Source organism: Mchenga conophoros, linkage group LG15 (genome assembly GCF_057382185.1).
Source record: "Mchenga conophoros isolate Kocher_MC1m ecotype Shallow Benthic linkage group LG15, M_conophoros_male_GT1.1, whole genome shotgun sequence".
Classification (NCBI taxonomy): Eukaryota; Metazoa; Chordata; class Actinopteri; order Cichliformes; family Cichlidae; genus Mchenga; species Mchenga conophoros.
In genome coordinates this window covers 14795634-14810015 of record NC_140540.1, presented here as the reverse complement: position 1 = coordinate 14810015, position 14382 = coordinate 14795634, and the positions used below count along the sequence as shown (strand labels likewise).

The window sequence follows — 14382 nt, the reverse complement described above, 5'->3', positions numbered from 1 at the left end:
ACACTCATACAGTATGCATCTTTACTCTTCTTTTTCTCCCCCCATAAACGTTGTTTCTTTCATGATATCATTAGCTCACATACTAACTTCATTAAGTACGTGAGGTAGATGAAGTCATTAATGACTATAGAATAAAGTATGAATGAAATGTATGACTAAATGTGGCCTGTATTCTAAAGCACTTTTAGTGGGCAGTAAGACTACAAAAGCACTATATAAATGCTAGTGCGTCATAACGTAAAGCCAGCAGAGGAAGCAGAAACCCACACTCAGGGCCACTGAGGGAAAACACTAATGCATATGTGCAGTTTGCTGCACAAGCAAACCTCAAAGCTGGAAACTTTTTGGGCTCCAGGCGAACAATTTTCATTCAAGCAAGCAGACACCATTTTTAGTATCCAGTTCTCCTTAATTCATCCATGAGTGGCACCCACAGAGAGTTTGGACCTTAAGGAGCTTGCATAACACTAGTGGACGGAGATATGCATCCAGTTTTCTATTCTCATATTGATGTTTTAGGAATTCAGTTAAAACTTTCACTACAAAATGAGTGGGAACTGCACATGTCAAACACTAAGATGGGATCACATCGGCCATAACACCAATGACTTTTTGAGTCATTAGCCTTGCAGATGGTACAATCATTTTTTTTAAGTTGTAGGTATTTGTGCGCCTCATGTAGGCAGGCTCCAGCCACTGTCACTGAATAAGAAAACCGGAAGAAAACAGGTGGAAAATGATTTCTTGGTAACACCTCTGGACTGAAACGTGGAGTAAAATTCAAAATTAACAAAAAAATTTGTTTTAAAGTTTACTATTTGTCAAACAAAAATAAATAAATAAATACATAAATAATTGTTTTTATCTTTGCTGATGTCTTTTCACTTGTCTCTTCACCTTCTTTTATCTTCCCAGAGCCGACACTTTCTCCGCTCTCCTCTGAGAAGAGCTGAAGTATTCGTCTCGGTGCGCCCACGAGGAACATCCACTGAGAGTTACGTTCTTTGTGCACTCAACCACTTACTGCACTAACCTCTTAAGCTGACTGAATAATAATGGTGATTCTAATGTAAGTAATTAATTGCATTAATAATTCAACACGTGCCCTCGTGCGTAATTATGCAACAGCTAAAAGACGGGTTCGTGCCTGCTGCCAAATCAAACTGCTGCCAGCAATGGAGATAGAGAAATGATCCGATATTTTATTCAGTTCCAGCCCACATATAGAAACATTAGAGTCATTGACCCAGAGAGGATTTGCTGAGCACGCCTGCTCATTTTAAGCAGCAGCATACGTCACATGCATACACTAATGTGCTTACGCACTTGGTAACTGCCCAGCACATCAAGAACTGATGTACTGCTGGTGACAGAGTAACTAAACCAGCGCTGGAAGGGCTTTCAGCACTGTGATCCAAGCCACTTTTAATGTGATGGCAGAGTATGTCCTGCAAACAAACTAGGGGATTCTCCTTAACACTCCAAGGCTTTATCTTGGGATTATAATGACTAGTAGAGACAGCATGTCCCGCACACATTTGGATTCAGTTTCTTTCTCCTCAGAAGATTAAAGATTTAAAGAATACAGATGATGATGTGTCTCTATTGAGACAATGAGCTCACGTCTACTGAATCAACAATAGGCAAACAGCCAAATGATCTTTATACAAGAACTATTTAACAAGAGGTGATTCACTGTCATAAAAGTCCAAGCAAAACATGCTCTTTTTTTTTTTGAAGTAATGGTTTTCTAACTATAAACATGTGGGTTTAGATCCTATTCAAAAGAAAAATGTTTTTATGAGCCCAAAGCGAAGGTTAATGACATCAGGGATTAGATATTAGATGATCCTGAGGAAAAGAGATGCTTATTTTTTTATTAGTTTTTTTCCTCTTTTGAAATATTGAATTTTCTGCTGAAAATGCAAAATAAAAACTAACTTTTTGCATTATTCACCTAAATAATACAGTTGCAGAAAATAGTTTGCAGACCGAAGTGGACATAGCCCAATGAAAGACATGAAAAGAAAATACAGATGTTGATTTTGGGGGGTCTTTTTAACTATTTTTGAGATAGGACAGTGGAGATTCAAACCTAGCCTTACGGTGTATGGGTTGCCTGCTTGACCAAGTGAGTCATAGCAGTACAACCAAGGTTTTGGTTTTTTATTTTATTTTATTTTTTTGAGGTACATGATATGATATTACACATGTGGGAGGAAAAAAACTTCAATCAACAAGAATTTGAAGTTGAAATGGTTTTTATTTATTCATTTTCAATTAGCTCGTTCATGCATTTTTCTTCTGTCCTGCATATTTTTTTCTTCTCTTTCCAGTTATGTTTTCCTCATTCTAGTGAGTGATCTACTGAAGAGTGTGCTTTTAATGAGAGTATTCCATCTGTAAGAACCAGCTCCATAACTCACAGTGAGGTCTGCGGTTTATTCAGAGTTACTGGGACATGTTCCTGTTGAATTTTCCGTCTTTTATGAGACTTTTTGCATGATTATATCACCTCAGAAAATTGTAGTTATTTATATGATGGTGTTGGAGAGAGGAAGCAGCAACTGCAAAGAAAGATTTCTTCCACTGATTGCTGATTAAATTCAGGCTTATGAGAAGGCTTGAGCTTGTCCAAGCTGTCATTGGGTCAGAGACGGCACACCATTATAGGACATGTTTTAGAAAAGGCTTGTTTCTTTTTCTTTTAGGTGGTCCAAGTGTTTAAGACAGCTAATCTAAATATCTTGTAATAATTATTTTATGAACATATAAAACAACATTTTTCTTTTCAGTATGTAGTTAAAGAGTGGCTAGAGAAAAGTTATTGTTATTGGTGAATTAACAATACCGTTAATCTCTATAAAGTCATGCACGTGAATATGTAGGTAGGAGACAAGATTTTAAAGGACAGGAAGTAGAGGTAAAAGAAGCCTTGCAGTTTGCCTGTAGCTCCACTTCCACTGACCAGTCACTTTTATGCAGGCTTTAGGTGGATGTAACTGAACAAGAAGGTGAAAAAATGCAGTTTTGTAATACATCTTGGATGTAATCTAATTACAATTTAGCCTTGTATTATCCATTCATTCTCTTCCACTTATCCTTATCAGGGTCTATCCCAGCTGTCATGGGGCAAACTCCACACAGAAAGGCCCCAGTTAAACCCAGTCCACGCCACTATGCTATCCAGCTTTGCGTTAGCTTTTGTGAAGCTGTCTGGATTTATAAACACTGACTGGTGCAAAGAGCAGCATGACTACTTCCTGCAATGAAAGCCCTTAAAGCTGGGCCTGATGCGTTTCCAGGCTGTGATGTCACCAAGGTGTTGCTAGTGTTAGGGTTGTTAAAACAAAGGGAAAAAAAGTCTCATTTCAATTGTAGGTTTGTCTTGACACTCAGAACTGCATTAAATTAAAATGCACCAGCTTGTTTTATAGTGTTAAAAAGGAATTGTGGTAAATAATGTTGATCAGTTGGTTAATATTTAGTTTGCATGAAAATATTAGATCTTTGTAAAGCTACAAATTTACAAAAACAAAATCTTCTAAAACGTAAAAAAATTGCAGCTTAATGGTATTTTGTGCACCTATAAACATTATTTGGGAAGTTATTATAAAGTTTATTACGGTGTTTCAAAGACCATATAAGTAGGGGTGAGGTGCCAGTGATGTCACAAAATCTGAACCTAGTGATGGGTCAGATGCGTCCTGTTTTACTCACAGCTCTGTCTGTTCAGCTGTGTGGTCAGTTGATTTTTTGTTTACTTTTGCTGTCTTTTTTACCACGACCAGTCACAGCAAAGTACCTACAGTACCTGGACCTGGTTTTGCTGGAGATTTCTTTCTGTTAAAAGGTATTTTTTCATTCCCACTGTCGCCTGGTGTTTGCTCAAAGTGGGTTGTCTGATTGTTGGGTTTTCTCTCTATTATTGTAGGAGAACTATCTTACAGAATGAAGTGCCTTGATGCGACTGCTGTTGTGGTTCGGTGCCAGATGATTTCATTTCTGTTCCATTTAGACACTACAACATCCTGATTAGGCTGATTAAAAGATTGTAGTTTGCAGAAATTGGTCTCTGTCTGTTGCTGTGCATCACAGGACCAGTGTTGAAGAACATCTTGTGCATCTGCGATGTGAGCAGCTTTCACTGTATATGTGACACCAAATGTGATTTCTATCAAACATCCAAAAACATCAATGTTGAGAAAAGTTACTTGAAATTTCGATTCAGCGCTGCCAATCAGTAATCTACGTGAATGATGTCATTTCCTTGGTACCTGGAAGCTGAAGCCCTCAGCTACAAATGCTACAGCTAAGCTACCAGTATTATAGCCAGTCATGAATGCACAAGTTGCTGAGTATTTTCAGCGGGGCTTCACAAATAATGAAATCCTTGTGTTATTAGCTGAATCACATGGTGTTACTATCAGCAAATGTACTCTTGAAAGGGCCAACTTGTTGCGATCTGGTTTTGAGTGTGCATTCCTCTGCACCATACCCTGCCGGGTTACAGGAAAATGACGTCATTCACGTAGATTACTGATTGGCAGAGCTAACTCGAAATTTCTAGTTACTTTTCTCAAAATTTTTAATTAGTAAGTCAAAATTTCGAGTTATGGATACTTTTATTTTTGTGGCGGAAATGGCCTTCCATACAACACTAATAGAAAAATTCTTAGTTTTTTATTTTTGCTTTTTAAATGTGTTTTTCAAACTTGTGAGAACAATAAATATCATTTGTTTTCTTTCTGCAGAATTCTGTCTGGATTCAGTGAAAGTCAATTCAGTGAATGTGTGAGCGTAATTCCGGGGAACCAACCGTTTAATTTGGCTTGTGTAATCATACAGTGATATCATATTGCTTGTTACACAAAGACTTCTATAGTGTAAGTCAACATATTATATGATGGCCATCTGCCCACGACTGCTTCTCATGACCTCCAATTGTATGCCCCTGTCCTTCTTTCTGTTATGTAACAGTCCTCTGCCTGGTAGAGTTCAAGGTTTGCCCTGTGGTGTGGCAGTGATAAGAAGTTCACCCCTGGGGTGAGGATACAGGGAAGATGACTCTGTTTCAGATCCCCGCGAACCCCCACATTTTATAATACTCAGTTCGAAATCGTGCAGAGGCGCTCCCCAGGTGGCATTTAGAGAGCATTTTCTTGCCCAAAGCTCATTTATTTTTTTCCTTAGAGGTGTATCCCACATTGATTCCATATTACTCCCACAGTTGGGTTAGTAAATATACACCCCAACCTCTTCCTTCCCTTTTCTCTTTTAGAAAACGATGTGTGCTTACTGGCTGTAGCTTCTCCTGCCTTTGTCAGTTACATGGATCGGCCAAAACATTAAAACCACCTGTCTAATACTGTGCAATTCCCCCTTGTGATGCTAAATCATGGCTTGGATGTAGGACCTTGAAGAGTGTTCTGACTGTAGGGCCTTTTTTTCCTGAAGGTCAGGGTGGGAACTTAATGTACTGGGCTTTTAAAGGTGTATCTCACAGACGAGTCAATTACTCAAAGTCTTTGAAATGTTTTTAAGTCATTTGGGGTATTTAGCACAACATTACATTGTATCAAGATGATTCCTGTTATTACCTTCTCCTTTCAGTGATTTTAATATTGTGGCTCATTGATTTATCTTAAATTATCATTATGGCTTGCAGGGACTGATTCTGTCATGTGCTAGCTGGCAGTTGACATGGAAAATTCCCCATTTTATTCTTGATACTGAGCTGTTTGCACATCATACTGAGCTCTCTGGTCCTTGGGGGTGTCCTGCGTTGGAGCGGAAAGTCCTGAGGCCTCATTCTGAAAATGACTTTAATTATAGATTCAAAGAATAAGCGAGGAATTAAGAGGTTCTTGTCTATTTTTACGCTTCAGCTTAACAAATTTGGCGTTCCACTCTCATATCCTGAAGCAATATTTGGACTTTGCTATAAGCCACGGCTGCGTGATATTATGTGTACAGTACAGTGTCCGTACTGTTGATTTCATGTGCCAGGAGTCCAGTGGAACAGCGAGGCTCTGGTGTTGTCATTAATACTTAATGGCAGACTGAAACGCCAATCACTGTATTTGTAGCAGCCTCGAGGCTCGCAATTACAGAATGCAGTTACAGCCACCCGGGGGCTGGGGTAGTGTGCAATTAGTTGCCTGCATCTGATAGGGTTACAAGTCACAGATCAATAGTCATTGCTGCCCCGGCCACTAAATACAGGAGGAAGACTCAGATAGGAGATGAAGATAAGAACAGCTTCTGACAGATAAGGACAATGTGATGTAGGGAGACAGTGAAGCCTTTTTAAAAAATGTATAGAAATAAATGAGGTGGTGTAATCTATAAAAATATGACTTTATGAGCAAACAATCTGAATTTGCCACTTTCGCTGTCTAGTAACAGAGATAGCTTATCTGTTTAAGAACTATGGTTTATGACTTATATTGGATATGGTTTTTGAATTATTAGTATCTAATGAAACATTTTATTGGTATATATTAATATGCAAACCATTTTTTACTATGGTAGTACAATTGTTTTTCTTAATTGCAAAATGTGCAGTTTTAAAACAGCCTTTAAGTGCACGCATGGTTCACACAGAAGCTAATCAATTGCTCCATTACTTCTGCTATTTCAGTATGTCAGGGAAAAGCATTAAGTCTGTGAACAGTGGACTGTTTAAAGACTCTTTGAAAATTCAGGCAATATCAAAAAAGATCAACAATTTGTTGCACAGTGCTTTAACTTTTCTAAATATTTAACTTATTTAACATTCGCTGCTTTTTATCATTGTTTTATGTCTCTACCAAATCACTGGGGAAGTATGTGACTCATCAGCTGCTAAATGACCTACCATAGTCATCCACAAGTTACTGTGTGTTTTATGGCGTGAATTATGTGGGGAAACCAGCATTTTCTCACTTTCCCCCTTGTACAGAGGATATTTTGTCTGAACTGACAACCTGGAAATCCAGACTTTGTAGAGTGATTGTGATTGTATGCAACTTCCACCTCGACTTTTCTCTCCTGTAAAAGATGTCATTGTGATCTCAATGGGAATTCAATCATTCTCAATGGGTATAATTGCATTTTAAAGAACCTACACTGAGTAGAGCTACCTGTTGCAGCCGTAATCTACTGTATAGACAGATTTACAGTGAAGGATGTGCTAAAGCTGCAGGGAGCTGCAAATTTGGTGATAATTCTCTGTATTTGCATCAATACCACCCCTCCTTTCACTCTGATGCACTTTCTCATGGCTATTATGAGCATAATGATAAAACAAATGGTTATAACTCTTTTAAAAGCAAAATGAGCTGATGTAAACCTGGCCTCAGATCACAAGACAATTTGATTCATTACAGTAATTAAAGTTGTTTTTTTTTTGTTCCATTTTTCTGATATGATGTCAGACTGAGTAAAGCACGGAGAGTGCTATGGAGGAAAATGAGTAAAGCTGACCTCCAGTGAAACCACTAAAGCAAACAGGCTAATTTTCAAGCCTGATAAAAATTGAGTAAAGAGCTGCCAGTCTTGTGGTGTTGTCCTTGGACCCTTCGGAACAGGAGAAATGCGTTTGAGCACAAATGAAGATGCAAATGAAGGTCCCAATAATGCAGAGCTTTTCAGTTTTCATCACAAATTCACTGGCTGAAGTTTTAAATCCTTCATATTGTGTCTCAACATGTACAGAGAGATTTTCAGATTTTTGAAGCTCATGTCTAATGACAAAGTTGTGAGCAAAAGAATTCTTTGGCGAGAAGTTTGCACTTAACGTTTACGCACTCATTGGCTTCAAATCTGACTTTTAAATGATCCTCTATAATGCTGGAACTCAAAATAAATGTGGCCACTTCCAGCTGATGTAACATCCAAAGCTTGCTTTCCCAGTGAGCTCTAACCTGACTTTTTGGTTACTTTTTTGTTTTTGTTTTTTTGATTCAGGCACAGCACTCCTACGTTACCTTTGGTATTTCCTGACAGCAGAAGTTTTCCAAATGTTCTCCCACCTTCCTCACACACGTATTCATAAGGACTGGTGATATTGAGGCACAACTCTCGGATGAGCCTGCCCCTCAGTAGTCTTCCAGAAATGTAGCAATCACATTAAGTATATTTCCCTAACTATGAATAAAACAAATATAAATTATTTAAACCCTTATGGTTAAAGACACCCCCCCCCCCTCCCCACCCCACACACACACACACATGCTACCTTCATATACTCTTAAAATACTCGGTTTTCATGTCTCCTGGCAGATTTGGCTGTATCTATTTTATTATAAACCTGTTGCATTGATATGTTTTTAAATAACATGATATTTTATGCTCTGTTTCTTTCATCTGTGCTATCACTGATTAGACCAGGACATTGTGCAGTGATCATATTTTAATGTGATCAGCAGTGTTGGACAAAAATTACTTAAATCGGGGTACCTCCTCCCTCATATTCAATCGCGTTTTGTCTTTATACTCCCAATAATCTAAAACTGTGCTCCACAGGTTTATTTGATAGTCGAGACGAATTTTCTTCGTTTTGTGCAATAACCGAGAGTCAAACTAAAGTCCGAGTTTCCGCAGAGTATCTAAGAAGTTGCTCTCTTACCTATTGTCGTGATCACAGTGATGGCGAAGTAAAAGGAGCCGGCGAATTTCCACTGCATGCCGGCTTTGTGCGGCTTCAGCTGCAGCACCACTTTTTCCAGCTCGTCAAAGTCCTCCGAGGACAAGTTGAATGTCTGGAGCAGCTCCCCTTTCTTCAGGTGCAGCTCCATCCTCTGGGTCGTCTCCTCCTGAGATTCCAGGGCGTCGAAGATCGCGGCTCCCACGAGCAGGTAGGTGAAGGTGCAGATGATGAGGGCGAGGGTCCTCACGTTTTGCCTCTTCATGGTGGTGTGGTGTGTGTTAGGGGGACAGGCGGAGTGTCAGAGCGGGTCTTGAGGACGGGGAACTCGGCTGGCTCATGGCTGTGCTGCTCTGACGGAGCAGAGGAGCTCTCTGATTACTTTATGAGCCGAGGAGCTGTTCATTCAGCACCACGCCTCCCTCACCCACCAACCCACCCCCCTCCACGCATCCATCCCACCTCTCTCTCACACACACTCTCTCTCCGACTGCATGAATCCCATTTTAATTCTCCTTATGAAATACTGTGGACTCACTGAGAAACTGAGAACACTGTGCCCCAATGCTACAAAAAAAAAAACGTCAGCCTTTAATGAAGCACAGCGAAAAAATGTATGCCCACATTAGGGAAAAAGAAATGGAGGATAAATAATCTCACTTTTAAAAAAAAACCTTTCAGGTATTTAAGTTACAAGAAAAAAAACGTTACATGCGAACCAAGAAAAAAGGAAAAACGAAAAAAAACTTGATTTTGACTATTTAATTTTTCCTTTTACTTTGTTTATCATAAAAAAAATATAAATAACCCAAGACATCCACATGCAAAATGTTTTTACAGGATTTACAGGCACTAGTAGAGAGGTGAAGAGTTTACTTCTCAGTAAAGAAAAACCTCTTATAGAAAATAATTTTTAATGAGATACAAATGAAATGTAAAAAAAAATGCTACTTAACAATCAATAACAGTTTGGAAATATTTAGAGAATTATCTGTTTGCCTTGTGGAGCCAGAGGAGACGAGTGTTAGGGGGGGATCTGTGACAGAAGGACAGCAGCGAGAGTGAAAGGAAAGGTTTACAAGATGGACGTGAGACCTGCTATGATGTGTAGTTTGGAAGTAGTGGCACCGACACAAAGACAGGAGGCAGCGCTGAAGATACTAAGATTTTAGGTGGGAGTGACTAGGAATGACAAGATTAGAAATGAACACACCAGGGGGACAGCTCAGGTCAAACGGATTAGAGACGAAGTTAGAGAGGCAGGCCTAAGGTGGCTTGGTCATGCACAGTTGAGGGATGATGGAAATATTGGACAAAGGGTGTTTAAGATGAAGCTGCAAAAAAAGGAGGAAAAGAGGAAAACCACAGAGAAGGTTCATGGATGTAGTAAAGGAGGACATGCAGAGCATTGGCTGGACAGAGGATGTTTGGGATAGGGTGAATGAATAACTCAGGCAACTTCTAAAGAGAGCAGCTAAAAGAAGAAATGTATAGTATGATCTATTACCTGATTTACTATAAATCTGAAAATCTCTCTGTACATGCTGAAATCTAACCACAAAAGCATATATGAAGGATTTAAAACGTCAGCCAGTGAATTTGTGATGAATACTGAAAAGCTCTGCATTGGCTTGAGATGAGTTTGTTTATTTGCACTTTCACCTTAAATGTGACAGAGAGGAATACGCAAACACAGCCTCAGGAGCCACAAGCTTGTGCTTGTGTACTCCTTGTGCCAGTTCCAAGTCCTGATCAAAAATCAACATGCTGATCCATCCACTGGCGCAACCAATTGGGAAATACCAGAGAAGCTGAAAGAACCATATAATGATCTTTAAACAATGTGGGTTTTGCTACCTAAAGCAACCCCTTACCCCTGCAAAACTTTTAGGATACAAGTCATAATATCCTCTGAACATGAACAAAAAGAGTGTCGTTTTATTTTATTGTTTTTATTTTTAAAACCTCTGCTTGGCTGGTTTAGGCCAAAAGTAAAAGGGAAGTTATCTTTATTGCATAAAACAATAAAGAACTAATTATATCTCGTGCACTTGTAGCAGCATGCTGTGCACTCATTGCAACGTATCGCCTCTCTCTCTGTTTTTGTAATCTTGCAAGTACTCTGCTTCCAGGTTTCATAGCTACACTAACTATTCATGGAAAAAATACAGATTATAAAAGCAGTACTTCAGTGCCAACATCTTTTTGCCTGTCTCCTTGCTAATTATGTCACTCTAAAAAGTAACCAAGAAATGGTATATCTCACTGGACCCACATACCTGAAGGCTGCTGCAGAGGCCTGGCTTAAAATATTGTATGTAAAACTACTCCACTACATTTTTTAAAGGGGGGGGGATATTAAAGTTCTGTAGAAACTTAAATTTTAAGCCGGCAAGATTTAAAAAGGGGGAACCATGGAGAGCATTAAAAAAAATCCAAGCTGTTTTCTTCACCAAACTTTTTTTTTTTGTTCAGTTTTCAGCTTTGATGAACACGTATCACAATTGTATCGTCTATTACCTGAATTATACAGGCAGTAATGATCAGGTTCATTAATAATGGACAATAATTGTTAGTTTAGCCATATAATGAAGTTCCACGCTCAAACTACAATTTGAAAAAAAAACTTCAATTCCAGAAAAAAGACATCGGACATAGAAACATAGTGCAGCCCATTTTCTTTTAAGATGGAATCAGGTGAATTCCTGACAGACTACAGCTGCTTTTGGTGACTACTGACCTACTTCAGCAGAGCAGCTGGGGGTTTAAAAAAAACAAACAAACTTTTTCATTCACATTCACTGCTGGGAGCTGTGAGATGGTTTTATTGCATCAAGGATTCATGTCCATCTATAACCGATGCTTTCAACATGACTCACCAGAACATTTCCACAGTATCCAGCTGTTTCTTCGGCTCCAGACTCAAAAGTCTGCTCTTTGACCCCAGCTTTTCCCAGCTCGCCAAGGCAAAACCAGAAGCTGCTCCTCAGAGTTTTCAGCATTACTGAAATATTCCATGTTTAGACTGAGGGGTAATTTAGCCGCAAGAGGTGTGCGAGAAGTAAATAATGTTTAAGCTGAGACAGAAATCATGACGGCAATAACGCAAACACAAACGGACAAAATGTCAAGTGAAAAGTCCACTTGGGCCAAACTTGATGACCTCCAGAGTCACTGGTTTCCAGTAAATGGTTCTCTGACAGGTTGTACGTCAGCGGGAGATGCAGCCACTGTTTAGGGATATCGCGCAATCTTGATAATGCTCATTTTTACTTACAAATTACTGTACTGCACGTCGCTGCCTCAAATAAATGTTTTAACACAGGAACACAGACATACCGAGCAAGAGGAATAGCTTTTTTTTCTCAGGGAACAAAGTGGTTGTATTTCTTCTGATTTTTAGCTATATAAAGCCTATTTCTGTGTGAATGTGAGACTAGTTGTTAACTCCCCAGTGAGCCATTTCTGAGAAATAACACACAGCATGTCAGGAACTCGAGGACCTTTCTGTATCTCTAACTTTATCTCTGCCAGCCTGTGACAGACCATGACATCTGTACTGCACGTCGCTGCCTCAATTACTGACTGATAGATTCTGGCCAATCTTAAGTTCCACACCGTGAGCCAGGCTAAAAATAGCTCTGGCTTCAATAAACAGGTCAGTCAAGTCAACCGTGACTGAGCCTGAATAAATCCTCCCTTCACAAACCGAAGTGCTGCCTCAGCCGATCAATACGTCAATTAATCGATGACACTTTGATCAAACCTGTGACTTTTTATTTTAAATAATGCTCTTTGAAAGGTAGAGACTCATTACCTGATTAAAAGTACCTGCACTTTAACAGAATAAGTAAATATATATATTTTTTTGTGAATAGCAATGCTTTATATTATTGTATTATAATATTTTAATCATGTGTACACAAGAAGAATGATTAACACAATGTAAAATCTTGTAACAGGGTTTCTATCCCTCTCAAAATCTTTAATTGCAAAATAAATGTTACAAACTGATGGGTTTGGGAAACTAATAGTTGAAAGGATTATATTTTATATTAATGTAGCCTATTATAGTCAGTATTTAGAACATGGACAAAAAAGACCAGTCGTCTACTTTCAACTATTCTTCATCCTGATACAACACCAGAGGATATTTGTGACCAAGTAAATCTGTTAACCACTACACTATGGAGACACCTGTTCGATAAAGAATGCAAGATAATTAAAATAATGTAAACGCAATAAAAGATGGTGGTGGTGGTGGTGTGTGTGTGTTCGGGGGGTGGGGGTCCAATGCTGAACCAGGGTGTGGATACTGGGGAAACAAGGAGAGAGACTACGTTAACACGAGGAGAAATTTAGACAGGTCTAACAGTGCTTGGGCCCTGACTCACCAGGATAAGGTAGCAGAAAATCTGGCAAGGAGTAGGCTTGGGTTCGCCCTTAAATGCTAGCTTGTTGCTACAGATGATGGTTTGCAGGTAAGATTTTCCAAGAGCGGAGAGAATTTGAATAGTTTATTATGGCTGCCATGCAGATACTTCTTGGTGTTATCACTCAGGAATCTTCATAAGCACAACTGACACTTTAACTGTACCCACTGCCTTTCTCTTTGTCCGATTGTCTTTTCACATTGTTTTTAAACCTTTTTAGAAATTCTGCAAATGAGCAAATAAACAAACACCATACACAAACTTCTTTTCACCCTCCTGTGCATTTTACCTTATGCTCTTACCAAGGTCTTCTGTGCAATTCATTGTCTTTTGGAGATTTGTTGCTCTCTATCTAATGCCCTTTTCCTCTTTTATTTATGCTTTGTCGATGTGCCTCTAGGGTGTCCGGCATTTTGGGTCTACATAATAACTTTTGCTAAATGCATCCTTTTTCTTCCACTTATCTATTTCAGGGTTAAATAATAAAATATTCTATAAAAACACACAGATGCTATAGTCTTGTACTATTAAATATCACACTGACATATAATATGAACTTTTTTCTTTCCCTCTACTACTAAACTGATTTTAGCTATACATTAATTTAATGCTTTAAAATATTAGAAACATGAACATCTAACAATAGAGTTAAAATAAAACCTACTAGGTTTGAGGGTTTTCTAAAGAAATAAATTATGGACGTAATCAGATTTGACAATTCATTAAGAACACTAACAGTTTTAATGTGAGGCTTGTTTGGTTGGTGTTCTTTATTTTGTATTTTATTATGTTTAAGCTGAGAACTGGCCTCAGCTGCAAAGTCCTGCAGACCTGCTGCAGGCTGATCAGGGTTTTTTTCGCCCTCCGCTGTTTAATCACCAATACATCTTCATGAGTCTGAGCACTTCCTGCAGCTATGGGCCCGTCATAAAAAGTTTTCCCGTGTTAGGATTTGACCTGCGGCAGTTTAAGCAGGGCATCGAAACTGAACCCTCATTACTGTGATCTTGAAGAGGCTCCACACAGAAGTCAGAGCTTTGATGTACTTTGAACATCATGGATTTTCAGAAATGTTAAAAACCACACTGCTTTAGCTCCTAATGGCAAATATCAACCAAGAAAAACAGATTTAAAGGTCATTAGACATGGATTCACAGCTGTTTTATTTATTCTAGGCTCTGGGTCTTTAATACCAATGTCTAAATTGTAAACACTTTTTAATGACTCAGCTTTAAACGGAATCTCCCGACTGCGCACAGTGAATGATGTTATACTGCAAAATGCTATTTACTAATTGCACAACTTAGTAAGTCAAGGAGA

General features: G+C 38.8%; 1 protein-coding gene across 1 annotated transcript in view; it reads right to left on the bottom strand.

The window, feature by feature from the left end:
• kcnk3a (potassium channel, subfamily K, member 3a) overlaps positions 1-8969 on the bottom strand; it is a 46688-nt gene extending 37719 nt beyond the window's left edge. Inside the window, exon 1 of the mRNA XM_085247621.1 lies at positions 8612-8969. Coding sequence (XP_085103747.1) covers positions 8612-8894 — 283 coding nt within the window. The 5' untranslated portion in view covers positions 8895-8969. The remainder of the gene's footprint in view (positions 1-8611) is intronic.
• Positions 8970-14382: the final 5413 nt, after the last annotated feature.